General features: G+C 39.4%; 1 protein-coding gene across 1 annotated transcript in view; it reads right to left on the bottom strand.

The window, feature by feature from the left end:
• Positions 1-19,918, bottom strand: part of KIAA0100 (KIAA0100 ortholog) — a 2,229,983-nt gene that overhangs the window by 1,214,418 nt on the left and 995,647 nt on the right. Inside the window, exon 15 of the mRNA XM_044054400.1 lies at positions 8,805-9,010. Coding sequence (XP_043910335.1) covers positions 8,805-9,010 — 206 coding nt within the window. The remainder of the gene's footprint in view (positions 1-8,804; positions 9,011-19,918) is intronic.

Here is a 19,918-nt window from a genome sequence, read left to right on the forward strand (position 1 = left end):
CACAATAATAATTAATTTAACAATTAATCAATTTTATCAAAATCAAATCCATCATCACAAATAAACAAACTATACATAGCATACATTTATTTATTATATTTATAAAAGTAATTAAATAAAAGATCTGACACAAAATTATACTTTAGTGTTATAAAGTTATTTATATTATTATTTAAATTATATAAACTATTACCTTTTCTTCATATTTTTTTATTTTTTTATTATTTTATATATATTTTTTATATATTTTTTAGAAATGTAGTTCATTATGTTTGTATCATTATTTTTATTTTTCATTTTCACATTTATACATTCATTCATCATCTTGAGCACCATGATGATGATGAATTTATGATGTATTTCATTTTTATTGTTTTTTAAACACTTTGTTTTTTATATTAAATGTATATTTGTTATTAAATATATATAGATTTTATAGATTATAGAGATTTTATATTAAGGATTAGTGAGATTAGGATTTATTATATTTGCTAAAAGGATAATGTGCAGGATAATGCTGATAGTTTGATTTTTTTTAAAATTGATTAATTGTTTTATTAATGTCTTTTGAATCGCTGGATTACTTATGTGTTTTTGGGTAGTTGTTGGCTGTAGACATTAGCTTAGACATTAGCTTGTGGCGTTCCTATATTGAGTTTTATGTTCAGAATTTACATTTATATCAAGAGAGGATTATCTTTGCTAATATATATATATATATATATATATATATATATATATATATATATATATATATATATACACACCAACTTCAAATTCGCACTAGAGTGACGAAAGGGCAAATATTCCAGTCTTCACTGTACTGCGATCTCACAAAAAACACTTCGAGGTCTGGCATTTTCAACATTTACAGCGTTCAGGATTTTCAACTTTCGGTCTTATAATATAGCGTTTATATCACGTTATCGAAAGATGAAAATAGCGAACACTATTTCATCGGCCCCAAAATATCTAAATATGAAAATATCGAACATTCAGAACAGCGAAGTTTTTCCCATGGAAAAAATTTGCTGCTCCGAAACACACAATACAAGCAGATCAAACAAACAGCAACCACACACATACACTTAAATTCCTACATCTAACACTACACTAAACTAAACATACACTACTATCTACCCACTTACCTTCACCCAAACCCTAACCCTAAGGTCTATCACTATCGTACACTCACCTAACCCACGCCATAACTCTAACTCGCTTAAACCGCCCCAACCCTAAAGTCTGTCACTATCGCACACACATCTAACCCACACCCTAACCCTAACTCACTTAACCCGCCCCTAACCCTAACATACAAACAATCGCACACTTACCTGAACCCAACCCGTAACTTTCCACCACAGCGCTACAAATAGCCAAGCCACAGAAACAGCCAACCAAATTCTTTCCCGAGGAAAGAATTCACTGTTCTGCAGCTTCGCTATTCTTAGCATTCACTGAATAGTGTTCGATATCAGAACATTCGAAGTTTTAATACTTCGATGTTCTGATATAGACCCATAATATAGACCCCCAAGTTTAATGTTACTGCCTGCCAAAAAAGCAATTACTAGAAAAGGGAAATTAAAATCTAAGCCAAATATTAAACAAAGTAGGTACTGAATATTTTAATGTTGACGAAAGAACTACAGTTAGGATCTTTAGAAAAGGGAAGAAATGAATGACATAAAAGTGAATTCATTTTTGTGGAAACAATACGTTTACAATACTGCTCAGCAGGAGGAGTGAGGTTTAAGGGAAGGCAGGAAATGAGCAATTTATGTAATGCTGGAGTGAAAACTCGTTAAAAAGAAAGAAAACTTATATGTAATGGGCAATGCATGAACACAACAAATGTTAATATGGTCTGTTTTCATTTATACTAATGCTTACATGTATGTCTATGTCTTAAATGATAACTTCATGATGATGTTTTAAAAAAAAAAAGCAAGATGGACAGATGCTTTGACCAGAATCAACAACTTGACAAATGCTCTAGCTTTCAAATATCTTGATAATGGATACTACCCCATTTCTGGCTAAAACAAATACCATATGAAACTGCCTAGTCATTAAGAGAATACAGCTGTGTAGGCAAACCTAATCTAACATGTTCAAAAGACCACTGCTGCAGTAGCCTTAGTTATATGGGTTACATTCTGCCAAGCATATAAAGCTGGCTAGATTCCCAAGCTTGGCATCTTCTATGTGCCCAAACTATTAGGCAGCTCAAACAGAGCTAACTAAAAGATGAGTATAAGCACCAAACCCTTCAGAGCTTTCCTGACAACAGAGAGAGAGAGAGAGAGAAAGGCTGAGCCCTGAAACGGCAAAGCTAGGAAGAACACAAAAAATAAATAACTGCACCCTGGCATAAACAGCGTACAAAAAAACATGGGCAAACATGCTGAAATTATGGACAAATTAACCTACCTAGACAGAGAAGCAAGAAAGGCCATGGGATAACAACTCATACAAATATTGTAAAAACAGAGAACAACTAGCCATGAATGAGCATTGGTTAAGTTGTTGGCACTAACTAGAAAACCTTTTTCAAAAGAAGGGAGAAACACAGATGCCTGGGCAAGGAAGGAGTCAGCACAGAGCTCTTGGGGGATTCCTTCTGAATCTTCAGAAGTACCGTGGCTATTAGTGGAAATTATAGAAAAGTATTCTTTAGCATTGCTGTCCAAGGAAAACAAAAGGCATCTGTCTTCCAGGCATTCTTGCATGGAGTCCTGGAACAGAATCTTGCCAGTTGATTGTTCATAGAAGAGGCAAAGAGAACTACTTGAGAAACTCTCCACAGATGGAACAAGTCTTGGAAGGACCCCCCCCCCCACCATCCTAGTTTCCATTCAAGAGGATATGCCCTGGTCCTGCTTAACTTGTCCGCCATAAAATTGTACTCTAGAATGTAGGATGCCTGTAGAGAAAGTGCTGTGAAGCTACAGTCCAAGCTAAAACGGCTAGCCTGCAAAGGGGGTACACAACCTGGTTCCTCTTTCCTTATTGATGCACCACAAGACTGTGGTACTGTCTGCAATCACTTGAAGAGGTCCCAGGAACCAAAGATGGTTCAGAAGGCCTTGATCAGGTCAAGCATCTCCTTGATATTTGTGTGTTTGCATTTGCCCTTTGTGTCCCACAGTCCCTGCACTTTTATCCCTCCTGAAACTGTTCCCCAAGCAAAGTTAAATGCTTTTGTGTTGAGTGGGTGTTTTGGAGCAGGGAGGGAGAAAGAGGAGGCCTGGACTTAAGAATATCTATAGATATTTCTTCTGACAACCCCCTGCACTGGAATTTGGAAAAGATAAAAGGTGCTGATGCTGGGACCAAAGAGATTTCAGATACCACTGTATTTTTCTCATGTAGAGTCTTGCCAGGAGTATCACAAGAATCATAGATGCCACAGTCTCACTGAATGTAGACTGTTTGGTATCACTTGAGCACTAAAACCAGCTCTTCATTGAGATACTGAAATATCTGAGGCATCCATTGCTTCCAACTAACGATAAGTGCCTGTTTTTGTTTTAAAATTGCACTTTTAATTTGTATTTGCATTCCTCACTTTGAATTGTCTGAACTATTTTTTTTTTATCACTTACTGTACTAGTTCACCTGTAGCACTTCCCAGTTCCAAGTTTGCTATTTCTAAGTCTGTTTTGTAACTTCTAAGGATAAACTTCAAGTCACATTTGTTCGTGAAAGCCCTTGTGTGAAGAGAGTGCTGTCTGGGTCCCATCTAATTGAGGGTGGTTGGACTAGAGCTCAGATATTGGCTAGTTTGAATTAAAAGGGCATTTTCTTGTTTTATTTGAGCACTGTGTTTGCACTTGTTTGCGTGTAGTGCTCCATCGTGCACTGCCACAAAGCTGTGGTTATCATTGGTGGTTACAGACACAAATGTTTTGTTTGTTAAATTTTCCCTTAGCACTTTGCTTGTGGTCCCCAGAGGTTTCTCGTGGCCCTTCTCTACTGTCAGGTGGAACACTAAGCTTAGCCTCACCTGTCACCCACTAGTCACTCATAAGAGTGACATCTTTTCCTGATCATATAAATTTACCTACCACTACGAACAGACAATTTCCCACCCTTTTTCCAGCCAGCTTTGTCGACATGGGCATCCTGAGGCAGTGTAACAACTGCCTTATGTTCACTGACAACCCTATACTCCTAGTCCACACAAATAAAATGTGTGAGAGATGCAACTATATTAAGAACCTTGAATCCATGCTCCCTCACACACCAGTCAGTACATTTGACAATCAGCATGTTGTCAGTATGCACACCTCACCTCCTACTCCACCCAAACCCACATCACACATACGTACATATGCAAAGATCCTCACCAGAAACATATTAACACTCACTTCATCACTACCTTCCTTAAACATCCCACCAACCTTCCTACTTCAACTCCCAACTTCTCTAAACACCACATACTAACACTTATACCCTTCCTCCTACCTATTGCACTTCACTCAAACCTCCCCATCTCTTCTAATATTATTCCTATAAAGTACTTAATACTTTCCCCACTTTTACCTACCAGACATTCTGTCTTAACTACTTCTTTGTATAACACATACTTGCAAAATATATACGCTTTAAAATGATGTATTGAAATTTTGTTTTCTCTAAATTGTCTGATTGCATCTTGAAGCTTGTATTGAAATTTTGTTTTCTCTAAACTGTCTGATTGCATCTTGAAGATCTTTCTTGTATCGAATGTATTGTAACATTATACTGTATTATCTGTTGATGTGTGTACTGGAGCTTTTCTCCCCAGGCCTCCGCTGAAAATGGGTCCCTTGACCCAGTCGGACTTTCCCGTTTATCAAATGTCAATAAATATAAATAAATACCTAAACACCAGAGACCTCCCAAACACAAGCACGCTACACATAATACTTCCTCTGCAGAACACATTACACATAATAGCTCATGCACCAGTGTCTCCCTGGTCAAACCCTTAAGGTAAAACACAAAATCAAACATACTAGTCATAGGTGATTCCAATGGGAGACACACTGATGTCCCTCTCACCAGGCTGGATAAGGAAAAAGTCAAGGTCAGCTGTCTGTCAGGTGCTAGGATATGCCATATCACACAAGCACACCGGTACTGTTATGACACCATCATAGTCCTTGTTGGTGTGAACGACTTGAGACGTACCTCTCTGGACTATATGAAGACAGACATGATTGAGTTCTTGGACAATGTGTCTCAGGCAGTTATGTCCCTAGCTTTAAGCAGCATTTTACCTTCACCTAGGATAATGCCTCAATATAAACAGGAAATAACTGACTTCAATAATTGGCTTAGCTTCTGGTGTTATTCTAAGGGGATCCTCTATCTGTCAAACTGGGATGATATGATTGACAGACCTTGATGCTTTGCCAGAGATGGTCTGCATCTGTCACTCCTGGGATTTCGGCTACTGGCTAAGGCTCTTACCACCCCCATAGTGCAGTTATTTAGGCAGTGTCTCAAGGACAAAATTCCCCATCGTAAAAACTACATCTAAAAACAATCTCAAGGTTATGCTGCTAAATGCTAGGAGTTTCAACACAAAACTGCACTCACTGGAAGCTGTCCTCACCTTGGAAGATGCAGACATTTGTGCAGTCACCGAGACCTGGTTCAAGGCTGTGGAGAACACTCCAGGCATACTGGGTTACACATCCTTCCACAAGTTAAGACCTCAAACTGAAGGCATGAAAACTAGAGGAGGCGGTGTATCAATAGTCATTAAATATAAATACACCTCCAGATTGGTTTAACAGCATGATTACCTGGAGACACTTCAGGTGCAATCAACTGATGGTAGGACACCTATTCAAGTCACTGCCAGCTACAGGACTCCCTCCATGAATCAGGACACCCACTATGCCTATTTGGATCTACTTGAATCTATCAAGATACATCCAAACACCATGGTTTTGGGTAACTTTAACTATCCTTCCACTGACTGGGTAAATTACTCATGCTCAAACTCACATGCCGAAAGGTTCCTCGACTTCGTTAACTCCAATGCCCTGGACCAGTTGGGTTGACATCCCTACAAGGGGTGCCAACATCCTGGATCTGGTGCTTATCAATATGGGGATCACTGTAGCACTCCCACTTGTGAGGGCCTCCCTGGTGAGATCTGACCACAAATTGGTCTCATTCAAGGTAATTATCACACCTAACCCCCCCCCCCCCAGCAGCAACTAAACTAAAAAAAAAAAACTTCTCCAAAACAGATTATAGCCTCTTACTGGATGGTGTAAATAGCTTTACTGCATCTCCTCCCTCAGATGGAAATGGCAACTATGACGAGCTCTACATCAATGCTTTATACAAACACCTGCATAACTGCACTGACTCGGCCGTACCTGACAGACCACAACAAGCTCCTCAAGGAAGAGCAAACCTGCCTGGTGGACAACTGCCATTAACAGGCTTTACAATAAGAGGAAGAAATTGCTGTCTAACAGTAATAGGGAGCGAGGCCTCATAAACTGGAAACACTCCCTCCTCATCTTAAACAAGCAAGCAAAACTTCTTGTGAAGTCCTCCAAAAAAATGAGAGTCCAAATTAGCCTCCTCAACAAAGGACAACCACAAGGCATTCTATAGTTACATCCGTAACCTAAAAGGAAAGGCCCAGATCAGTGCCAAAATGGTAGTTAATACCACATATACGGAGCCTGTGGACACAGCTAACCTGTTGGCCAACAGGTTCTGTGAAAACGTCACTCCCCTGTACCCACCACATGTACCCCATGACATCCCTACCACCTGTCCGCTATCTTGTATTTTTAAAGTGCAGGGACCTGATATCATCCCAGGCTGTGTCCTACATGGACTCCAACATGAATTAGCAACAGCATTGGATACTCTTCAATCACAGCCTAAGCACCGGCTTAGTACCAGCAGAATGGAAAACAGCCACCTTTATTCCTTTGCATAAAGCTGGTGCTTCCACTGACCCCGGGAACTCTAGACCTGTTAGCCTGACTAGCCTTATCTGCAAGGCCATGGAGTGAATCATCATGGACCTTATCAACAAAGATACACAATCTCTAAACACTTGACCCTACTCCGTTTGGATTTGTCAAATGGAGATTGTGCCTGTTAAACCTTGTGGACTTCTTCAAGACAGTCAGCAAGACCCTGGATGAGAGGAAATCTGTGCATACAGCCTACCCAGACTTAGCCAAGGCATGTGACACTATCCCCCATGCAAACATCATTGACAAACTCACCCAACTAGGCATCAACCCTTATATCATTAGATGGGTCACTAACTGGCTCACTGATAGAACTCATATAGTCAAAATAGGGGAATCCACCTCCAACAGCAGACCTGTAACCAGTAGTGCTCTATAGGGATCAGTCCTGGGACCTCTACTGTCTAGAATGTATTTCTCTGAAGTACAAACAAAAACTAAAGGTCTGTGGCTGACAAAGTTTGCTAATGACTGCATACTGGGAACGGTCACAGAATCTCCAAATGATGTCAACATCCTACAAGAGGGTCTTAAACACATGATTGGCGCCAAAGTCATGGCCTTAAACTCAACGCAAAAAATGTATTCTTATTCCTTTCGGTAAAAGCAATGTTTCTGCTAACTACCACATCAATAGCAACATCTTAAGTACACACTCAGTGGTGAGAGACCTGAGCACACAGGTTGGCAGCAACCTCACCTTTGACCACAGCATGTCTCCATAGTGCTAAGATGGGCATTCTATATTGCTCATCTCATAAGTAATGGCATTGCCTCCAGAAAAAAAGATGTTATACCTTCCCTGCACTCTTCCCTCATCAGGCCAATAATCTGAGTACAACACTCCTTTTGGAATGTACCTTTCCAAGCACCTGCAGCAACTGGAGAAACCACAAAGGTTCCTCACAAGGAAAATTCAAGACCTTCAGCATCTGTCCTATGGGGATCGTCCGAAATCACTGTCACTTTATTCTGTTTCATAGAGACTACTCAGAGGTTATCTCTGCCTTGCATACAAAGCAATCTCTGACCTTGTTTTATTGGAAATGCTGCATATCCGTAAGTCAAACGGAACATGGGTTACTCACTCTAAAGACCTTAACCTGGTATGTGGCATTAATAAAACCTGCTAGAGGGACAGATTTGCCTCCCAGAGGTTACCACACCTTTGGAACAGACTCCAACTTCATGTCAAACACAGCACCTCACTGGCCCTCTTCAAATGCAATTTGGACGATTAGATGGGTGACAGTAAATTCACCCTGGGGGTTCCACCTCTGTCACTCTTGGGCAGGGGCAATATGTGCTGATCGTGGAAATAAGGGTAAGAAGTTGGCTCGGCTTGTAAGGGCCCTACTAGGGCCATTAGCCTAGTAATTTCCTATGATCCTATGAATAAGCGTACCTTGTGAGAAGGGTTTTCTCATTCTTAAGATGAATATTACCAGAATGAGATCTGATGCTGAATGTTTGGGAGCAGTCTGTCTAATTGCATTACTCCAGTGTTCCACTTAAGTCATGGTAAATGCTGGAAAAATCACAAGGTGAGCTTAGTGATGCCAAAAAACATTTATTTCTACAATCAGAATTCTGGACCAGCCCTGATAAACTACATAATGCATAGACTTGAACATACAAATACCACAGGTCCACACCCGTTTCATTCTGATGACTTTCCTAATAGCAAGGGAACCAACCTACAACACAAAACAGGTAAAATGACTTGCACCCAAACTATGGCCTAAAAGAACTTGCTTAGAGGAAGACATACAAAATTAAATTAGTAATTAACTTTCTCACCTCTAAAGTTCGAACACTTGTGTAATACGATGCAGACAATGAAGAAAATCCAAAAATGGGGAGTGGGATATCTACTGCTTTATAGCAAGGATGCATTTTTTCTTCAACTGACTTTATTAACACAAGACAAAATCCATGAATGCTAATGGCAGTGGTCTCAGCACTGCCCTGGACTGTCAAAGTATCAGCTGTCAGCACCGCTGCACCTGTAATTCAAAATGAGAAATTAGTAAGAAAGGAGTAACCAAACTTCAATCTAACACAAATCTAGCAAAAAATATATAATACATGAGATAGGGATCACCACCTTGGCATTAAATTTCACAAATTAACCACTCACCTAACACCTCATTTTGAAAGTTCATCTTAATGTTGCAATCATGACATTCACTTACTAATATGCTTAGACATATTTGCCTCCAAAAACTCTCTTGCCTCAAAGGTCTTAGATATCTCACATTACCTTCACTATTACAAAACGTCCTGGATGCACTTCTTTCTTCAGTTTCCTAGTGACCCTGTTTTTTACTAAATCACCAACAGATGCACTAGGCTCCACTCCTGCTTAGACCAGTCACCATGTTAATTTACCCATAGAAAATACAGACATCTTGATCTCAATTCTTACTCCAAACAGAAGATCTTGTTTGATCTGTTTAAGTTTTTAATACTCCCACAAAATATGGTCACTCTCTCCAAGTACGCCAGTTGACAAACTCAATCCCCAATGAAAGTACAGGGCAAATGTTGCAGAGTATTAAAATATGGAAACAATTCCATATACAAATTCAGAATTTACAGGACTTATTAGTGTACTAAGAGTGTGTGTGTGTGTGTGTGTGTGTGTGTGTGTGTGTGTGTGTGTGTGTGTTGGGGAGAGCTAAGCACATATACTTCCAATTAATTTCAGGAAGTTGTACTTAGCAGGGAGCCTTCCCCATGTATACTAATCAAGAATGCTAGCACTTTTTTGTTCATTACCACCAAAACGGATCCTAAATAGTAATTTAGCCAATGATTCACATCCTTTGTCTCATATTCATATGGTTTGTAAACACCTCTGTACATCCACCTATATGTCACAATGATCTCTCAACGTTGATAACCTTTGCTTGCAGGGTTCCAAAGACCAAAATATCCCTTCTAGTCACCCTGAATCTTACTTGGTAAATAACCAAAGTAAAAACCCTATTCTTAGCCACCAAATGTTGCAAATATGTTAAGTGATTAATCCCTTAACCGGTCTGTTACTTATTTTGGGGGCAAAGAGTTTCCTCATTTAATCCTAAAAAGATAGAAATCCTTCCATGTTTTTCAGATAAACGAGCTGTCTACACTAAAAGCTATAATGACCACACAACTTCTACCATGTCTATTTTAACTCGTCAAAAATCTGTACTTCCCCAAAACAAGCAAGTAGGTTATTTTCCCTTTCACTAGCTGCTGCAGTAAATCTTTCTTCCTCATTTTGCAGTCCGGGTAATCACTTTCAAAAATATGGAGCCGAGCTGCTTTTTCATATATTTGAAAATGTGGCATCCAGAAAACACTCTGGCATGATGGCTAACTGGTTTGAAAAAATACAAATACGAGGGTAAAGTATCTAAATAACTTGCACTTTCTAATCAAAATCTAAAACCAGATTTAGCCAGCTCCAGTGGCATAAATGGATAAAGGCCTGACTGCAGTCAGGAGACCCAAGTTTAATTAGTGGCTTATATTACACACCTGACAGAGCTGAATGGGTGACAGAGGACTGAAAGGATGGTGTCCAATTGTCTCTCTCTCTCAGGTGGACAGGGTACACACATACACGCAGTAGACACATCTACAAACTGCCTTAAAAAAATTCCTTATCCCAAACATATCATATGACTCGCAATACTCTGACCTTTTCTGCTAATGACGCAACACAAACAAAAAGGAATGGAAACTTGAAACAGTCCTGGTATGTCCGGCATTACATTACTTCATTCCCTTACCATCATTAATCACTCATATTAACATGAATACAGAAGTCTCACAACACATTAACATCATAAAAAGAAACTCCCAACTGATCTTACTGAATGCTTTTTCAGCTTTCAGGGACAAGATCATTAAAGGTTGTCCAGTGCTTCTAGCAAGCTGTATTAATACAAGGGTTTTGAAATTAGCAGGTCTGACCCTCCCCGCATAAATCCACACTGATCACATTTTATCAACATAAATCACAATTTTTGGACTTTCCACAATAAAACACTTAACAAAATTAAGTTGAAAATATTCAAGATGGATGCATAGTGAGCAGCAGATTGATTAGAGCTCTTTCAGTATGAAAATTTAAAGTGGTAAAAAATGCAAGAGTTAATTTGCATGCAGTTCAGTTACTGGCTAGTCATTACACTATACAGATGTCAGCAAAGAAGAAATTTGGGAAAAGTGAAAAATTCACCCAAAAAGGAGAAAACAACTCTAGATGAGAATAACACTGGTAACTGCTCAGCAAAAGAAGTTCAAGTTTCAGCTTTAGTACAGGAGATGGTTACCAGTGCTTGAGAGGAAAAACTGATCAAATGCACCCACAGTGTCTAAAATAAGAAAAAAAAAATCAAATGGCAAAAGACTGGAAAAAAACAGAAGAAGCTACAAATAGCTATTCAGTTGAGCTGATAACACTACAGAAATCTGAGGCTGAAATGAAGGAAGGCTTGGCTGACTATGAGGCTTTTCAAGAAGAATGAAAACAAAAAACAGAGTTGGACAGTGCACGCATAGAAAACCTGAGATTTTTGGTATACCAGAAAAACTGTAAGTAAGACTTATTTAAACTATGAAATGCAAATGAACAACTGATGGGTGTTCTATGTCAGGATTTGCTAAATGGGAGAGTGCATCATGTACATGCTCCAAATCTTACCATGAGGAAGCAGCTAAGACCTATAGTAGTAAATATGCAGTCATATCAACAAAAGTACCTGCTCCTGACAAAACTGTGGCAGAAGGGAAAAACAATAAAATTAGGAACACCAGAATGTTTATGAAAATGATCATTCAATGTATGCAAGGCAGAAGAGAAGCAAGTTTACCTCTGCAATCAGGGGACACTGACAGACAGGTGCGAGATTTCAAGTTGCTATATCCAGCCATCTTAAGAATATTTTTTCCCTGGAAGATCAAAACATTTTTCGATGTAGAACAGGCTAAAGATGACATAAGAAAACTTCTGCTAATGAAAAGTGAGCCAGCAAGCTAAAGGGGACTCTGCTTCTTATTCTTCTGACAGTAACCAAACCCATAAAGAGAATTTTCCACTGAAACCTTCTCCAGTGTTCCAAAGGAAAATGCTTCAGTTATAGAAAAATAGCACAGGAGCTGACTAAAAGCATCAGTAATACAATGGACATGAGCTCAAAACTGGTGTAGGGATGTTGAGCAGATGAGGCTGAAGACCAGCAATAATATCAAATTAGTGGATACATGAGAAAATAGTAACACAGTCATTCACATTAGATGCAGTTCATACATGAACAGTGGTTCTGCAGGAAGTAGTAGTTGAGGAAGACTGGAAGTTTGTTGACAAAGTTAAACTGGAGGGAGGACGCTAAAGCATAATTCCCACATTGTCATTAGTGTTCAGAAAGTCAGTGAAGGGCTGAATAAGTAAGAAAAACAAATGTTAATATAATTGTATAATAAATTTCCTGATGTAAACTGCATGTTATATTATACAGCAATTCTGCATGATATGCAAAATTATTTTAAATGTGAGGTGGGGTTGGGGTTATTAATGACTGCTGTTTATGCTAATGATATTAAAGTAAAAACAGTACTGTTTCTTACTGTAATGCAACCATGCTTTGCACTGCAGCAAGATAAGAAACACTGGATATGAGCAACATAATGCTGTGCTCCTATGCTGCTGGGGGAATGAAAAACAGTACTGATTATATGTGCTTTAAAATCTAACAATTTCCCCTGTTTTATACAGGCAGAAGTCTTGACTAATGTTCTTAATATAAGCTACAGACAAGGAACATTTAAACAAGCAGGCTTGAAAAAAATAACAGAAAAGATGAAAGGCATGAAAATGGCAATTATTTGACAGCATTTGCAAAGATGATAGTTATTTACATTCCATGAACATCTTTTTAGTTGAAGACATGCAAGCGATTAATTATGACTGGTCAGAACACTGTAATCTGAATGAACTCAGCAAGGGTCCTCTCTTGCATTTGCAAAGCTAGTAACTATTTTTTCCCATTAGTAAATGTTTTCAGTTGGAGATGATGACACTATGCATACAAGAAATTAATCAGGAAAGCTCTCAATTCTGTGTTCTGAGCAGCATTTACAGGAAATATTAATTAACATTTAAAAAGAAACTGGCAAGCAGTTCATTTAAAATACAGGAAGTCAAAACCTGTGGGAAATGATCAGTTTTGTGAACAGTTGCCTCTCCAGTAGGATTCAGTTCATTTAGGGATAGCTACTGCATGTTTATTTAAAGCTAAATGATAAAAATTATTAAGAGCTTACAAGCAATTTTTACATTTGTAAGGGGAATTGAGATAGGATAAGGACAGATGATACATGTGTCAATTAAGATCATAGGCTTTTACATGCTTTCGGCATGATTAAAACGTTTAGAATGAGTACTGCTTGTATGTACAGATGACTACTTGGGGCAACTGCCACTACACAGAGGAATACAACTCCTTTTCTGGAATGTTTACAGTTTTGTGTATTTGCTATAATTTAAAAGGGGTTGGGGTTTTAAAAATCCTTTTTTTCCCACAAGTGTTTTTATGAAAGCAAAAAGTCCAAGAAAATGTGATATGGGTTCAAAGATGAGAAGCAGCAACTGAACAGAAGATCTGTCTATCAAACATGTGTATATGTATGTAATCTGCAAGTTGAATACATATATTCAAAAAGAAATGTCGTGCATAGTATGTGAAAGTAATAGCTTTTTATCAGAATGGCTACTTTGTCATAAGAAATGACAAAGGACTTCCAGGTGCAGAAAAAATTCAGAGTACTGAAATATGTTAAGAAGTGTAGGCTCCAAATAATGTTACAGAAGACATATCTGGACAGAAATTACCTTATGAATTTAGCAAATAAAAGATCTCAGGATGGATATTAAACGGAGTAACAGACAAAGGAAAATGGAAGCAATATTACTAATTGTGGAAGAAACTCTCATAATGACAGAAGAGGAAAAATTACAATAATGGTAGACTTCTCATACTAAGGGGTTATTAGGAAGGAAGAGGATTATGCTGGCATATGTTTTTATCCCACCTAAAACTACTATGATATAGTTTATGAAAACTTCAGAAGAAATAATGTTTTCAACAAGGATTATTACTCAGAGGTAGGACTGAACTGATCTGTGATAGTATGCATCAGGGGACCATGAAGGGAAAATATTGCAAAACAGAGTATATTAGGCTATGTGGCATGGAACATGTAAATTTAGTAGGTATTCGGACAGCATTTACATATTATTCCCCAAAGGAATATAATTGGACAAGACATGATAGAAACACAAGTTAAGTATTTACCATAACAATAGATCTATTTTGTCCTATTTTCATCAGTTTCAACATGTGGGTTATCAGATCTGGATGAATCTGACCTTGGCACCTTACACCAGAGATGGATGGAATGGAGAGCTCTGACTCCTCTTATAACCCCAATTCCCTCCTCCTGACTGATACACCTCGTACTGAGTTTGCTGACTGATTCTCAAAAGTTTAACTGTAAGACTGAATAAATGGGTGAGTTCACAATACTGTCCACTATGGAATGAAACATGGAACTGTAGACAAACAGGGCCTATCAAGGTCTGCTCAATCCCCAAAAGATTTAAAATGACAACTTGGAAAGGGTAAGAAGGGAGGGATGTTGAACTGGATGAAAATAGGACAACACGGATCTATTGTTATGATAAGTACATAACATTCATATCTGATGCTATTTTCATCTGTTGCCCAAGCTGCCTAAAAAGGGCCTGGGTGGACTCAAAAGAGGACATTCCTTTGAATGTGAGTGGCACAACTGAAGGCTGTGCGAGATCTAGCTTGCACATCCCATTTGTATAAGCTGTTGACCAATTTGATGCTGCACATATGTCACTGATGGGTACTCTTTTTGCAAATGCTATCAAAGTTGCCATCACTCCGCTAAAGTGACAGCCTTTGGTTTAGACTATAAAGACAGCCCTCTTGTCTTATAAAAAAATTAAATGCAATCTGCCAGCCACCTAGAAAGCATGAATTTTGATACATGTTGTCCTAGTTTTGTCTTGGAAAAGAAGAGAGAGCTGGTTTGATTTTCTTAAGTCTTTTGTATGATGTAAATAAAATCGGAGTTGTCTATGGACATCTAAGGTATGGAGAGTGTGTTCACCCTTGTTAGCAAAGTTTGGAAAGAATACAGGCAACTCAATCTATGGATTCAAGTTTGTTTGTGATGCCACCTTTGGAAGGATGGAGAGATTTTTCTCTCAGTGAAACTATCCTTGTGGAAAATAAGGAAGGGTAGCTTGCATGAAAGTGCTTGCTGTTCTGGAACTTGTTTTGCTGGCATAATGGCAGTCAGAAACGTCTTTGAAGAGAAATTTTAAATAAGCTAATGCTGCAAATGTTCAAAGGGTTTTTGTGTCAATGATTGTAGTAATAGTGCAACATCCCACGATGAAACTGGATCCCGAACAGGTGGTCCCAATAAGAATGTTCCTTTAAGGAAAGCTTTGGTTACCCAAGTGATGCAACAGATAAATCATGTCCTCTGTGAAAATTTGTGATGGCAGCCATTTGGATTTTTATAGTAGAGTAACTGGAATCTCGCATAAAAATTTCAGAGAGAACTTCCAGTATCACTGGTAGAGGGGCTGAGAAAGGGTCTAAGCCCTTCAAGGACACCCAAATGGAAAATCTTTTCAACCTGCCTTTGTAGGTCTTTTTGTTTAATTCCTTCTGAGAAAAAGAAATTATATAGACTACAGGGGAAGAGAGCTTGGCATCTCTGACTAGCGCTAAAATTGGTGAATACATGCATCTGCTTTAGGGACTGAATATCCAGTACAGGTATGCCAGATGGGTGACTGCGTTGATCCAGAATGGGACCAAGTACAGTAGGTAAGGCCAAAGAAAGGGGAACCACATCAGTAAAGATGGGGCAATGAGGATTACTCTGGTTTTGCACCTCATGGCTTTCTGATGAACTTCAAGAGAAGGGAAATGGGTGAAAAAGGTGTAAAGTACATGTGGGGGTCAAAAGTGGACCAGAGGGTAACTGCACCTGTGGAGGGATAACAGTGAAATAACTGCTGCATTTATTGCTGAGCTAAGAAACAAAGAGGTTGGAGCAACATTGGCCCCAGCAGTTGAAAATAGGACAGTCCTGTTCAACCTGCCCACTAATATAATGGATGTCCCAGGAATGAACATTGCCACTAGAAAATGGTTTAAAGACACTGACCATTGCAAGACTTACATGGCCTCTTACTAAAGAGTGTATGAGCAAGCTTCACCTTGTCTGCTGATGTATCAGACCACTGCCATATTGTCTGTGTGAATGGAAATCACATCCTTGAGTAGGAGGTCCTGAAAAGCCTGCAATGCTAAGAAGACTGCTCTCATCTCCAAGACATTGATGTGAATGTTGGACTCTACTGATGACCACGTCTCTTGAATGGTCTTCCCTTCAAAATGCACCCCCCACCCTAGAAGGGAGGTGTCCACTGTGACTGTCAACCTGAAAGCAGTTGGGCAAAAGAGGCTGCCCTGAATCACTGAAGAAGATGTGATACACCAACTTACATGATCCCTGTGTATTTGATAAAGTAGTATTCCTGCTGTAGCGAGAGTGAATTTTCTGTGACCATTGTATTGCCAGTATCCTCTGAAGGACTCTTACGAGGTATCTCACTAATAGGACTAACGTAATAGTAAAAGCCATCAACCCGAAAAGTCGGATGAAGAGTCTCGCCTGCAGGTGTAGATGCATCACTTTTTAGGTTACAAACCTGAACTGAACTCTTGCAAGGGGGAGTTTTGCAATTTGTTGGACTGTGTCTATCCGGCACCATATAAATTCCATTCTCTGTGTGGGAGGCAGTTTGCTCTTCTTGTTTTTGACCAATATTCCCAATCAGTTTGCAAGAGTGAGAAGGAATGCTTGATGTTGTGGTAATAGATTCTTGGAGGTAGCAGTTAGGAGCCAATCACCTAAATACAGGAAGACATGGATCCTTTACAGTTGGAGACAAGCTGCTACTACTGCCATATCTTTGGTGAACACGCGGGGAGCTGTGGTGAAACTGAACAGTAGTGCCTTGAACTGAAAGTGACTGGTTCCAAGGAAGAAATGGACAAATCTCCTGCACTCCCACTGGATCCTGATATAATAGGCATCCTAGAGATTAATAGAGCACATCCAGCCATCCTTCCTCAACAAAGGTAGAATGGACTGTACCGTGACCATCCAGAACTTGGTCTGTTTGACATACTGATTTAGGATGCTGAGATCTGATACTAGTCTGAGGTCCCTTGTCTTTTTTGGAACTAAAAAAGAACCTGGAATAGACTTCGGATTCTAACTGGTCTGCTGGATGGCCCTCTCGTTTAGCAACTTTAACACTTCTTTTACTACAAATTCCAAATGACTCGGTGGCACATTAGGAATCTTCAATCTTTTCTTTGGGGAAAATGAAAATGGAATGCTCAAAGCCAAAAATGCGTTGTCATCCCCTTTGGGAAAAACCCAGTTCCTATGAATTATCACATCGATGGTAGTCCACTGAACACAGAAGGCGCTATAAGAGATCTGGGAACACAGGTTGACAGCAACCTCTCTTTTGACCACCACAATGGTACTGTGATCAGAAAGTCCTTCTATGTGGCACATCTCATTACTAAGTGTTTGCATCCAGGAAGAAAGAGGCCATCGTCTCCCTCTACTCTTCCCTCATTAGGTCAGTCATCGAGTACAATGCCCCACTTGCATGTCACTAGACACCTGCAACAACTGGAGAGGCCGCAAAAGTACCTCACAAAGAGGATCCTAAGCCTTAAACACTTGTCCTAGATGGACAGACTAAAAAAACTCCAACTATTCTCTGTCTCATATTGCCTACTTAGAGGCGATCTCTGCTTGACTTACAAAGCCATGTCTGACCCAGCTCAATTAGAAATGCTACATCTAAAGAAAAGCCAATCCCTCTGCACCGCATGCTCCAGAGACCTCAACCTCATTACCACAATCAACAGAACATGCTGGAGGGACAGGTTCATAACCCAGGGACTGCCCATGCTATGGACTAGTCTTCCCATACATGTCAAACAGAGCACCTCACTAGCCCTCTTCAAGAGAAATCTTGATAAGTGGATGGGAAATAGAAATTTCACCCCGGGGATCATGCTAGTGGCTCTATTCGACAGAGGCACTGGGAACTAAGGTCAGGTTGCAAGATGCCAGGGTAATCCTATGGGCTAGGCTTGTAAAGGCTCCATGGCCATTAGCCTAGTACAAACCTATAAACCTATGATACAGCCTCTGGTGATTATCCTTAGCACCCATGAATCAGAAGCTATGGTTTTGCCAGGCTTGAGGGTATAAAGTTAAGCATTCCCCCTTACTGCCTCCAGAGTGCAGCAGTTAAGCAACCATTCAGAAATGCTTGTAAGGTTTCTCAGTAAAGGGCCCAATGAAACCTTGGTTTTGCAGTCCACTTCTTCCTCTTGGGTGGCATCCATTTGAACTGCCTGAACCTCAGGAAGGTCTATCCCCAGGAGTGACCTGATGAAAACCTTGGGATTTTTTGTACCACATCTTTATACCTCCCCTTTGATTCCTGGAAAAGGATCTTTGAGGAGTAGAAAAATGGATCCCAACAGCAGACAAGGTCCTAGTAAGAGTTTCTTTTACCTTAGGTCCAAACAGGGTAGAACCGTCATAGGGGGCACTGCTAAAGGACATCTAGAAGCTTTCCAGAAAGTTGCATAGCCGCATCCAGGCACAGTGCTGCATGGTAATACCTGGACCGGCTGCCCTTGATGTACCATCAGCTGCATTTGACAGCAGGCACATGGCCACATTTGAGGTAGACTGAGGGGGTAGACATTTGGGCATCCACCCTCTTTTAGACATTAGTAGGCAAGCTACCTGAAAGCCTCTGAAAGCTTCTTGATCAAGTCTCTCTGGAAATGTGCCAGGTCTGCTAGATAGTTCAGCGCTCAAAGTCCAAAGGTCGCTGATGCATATGTCCATTTCCCTAGTTTGCCCAATGTCCTTGACTCCCTGTTAGGGGGATGGACAGAGGAGCTTTCCTCACATAGTTCTTTCTTTGTGGCTGCTGCTACCACCATGATATCTACAGGGTATTCCCTTTTGGGGCAAACAAAAAAGAGCTAACTGACTTAAAAAAAATCTATTTTGCCTTAATCCTAACACTATATGAAAATAACTATTCAATAAGAAAGTAGAAAAGGGAGGAATAAAGACTTCAGCCAAAAATAGTTTTCCTTGTAGGAGGACACATCTGACCAAAGAGGCAGCAAACGATGTCTGAGGTAAATCACTCAGGAGGAGGGAATTGTGGGTAAGGGACGAGTCAGAACTCTCATATCCAATATTTTGATATATGATGCCGAGGTCAGATCCGATAACCCACATAGTGAATCAGACAAAAATAGACAACTTTGGATATTATATTTCAAAGGAGCATCTGTACTTAATTGAAAGATCTGACACACATCCAATAAACATTTCTGATCATGCACTAAAAACACTAAAGACAGAAGGAAATAAAGTAAACATGAGACAATGTTACTTTCCTATCTATTAAAAGGAAAGTAAATTAATAAAGGGTATTAGAAATGCTATAAGATTATTAGGGAAGAGTAGGATAAAATGAAAATGAAGTTTAAGAACATGGTAGAATGATGAAGAGTGATATGGAAAAGATGCATTACAAATTATTTAGGGGGACTGAAAGATTAAACTACTACAGATGAACTGGGAATCTTGCATATCAAGAAAACAGACTACACAGTGCTAAAGGGAAATTATTTTTTAATACTATGCATGAGTTTAGAAAGATTGCTGTTAAGAGAGTATTTTTT

Source organism: Protopterus annectens, chromosome 13.part0 (assembly GCF_019279795.1).
Source record: "Protopterus annectens isolate FY-2018-M chromosome 13.part0, PAN1.0, whole genome shotgun sequence".
Lineage (NCBI taxonomy): Eukaryota > Metazoa > Chordata > Ceratodontiformes > Protopteridae > Protopterus > Protopterus annectens.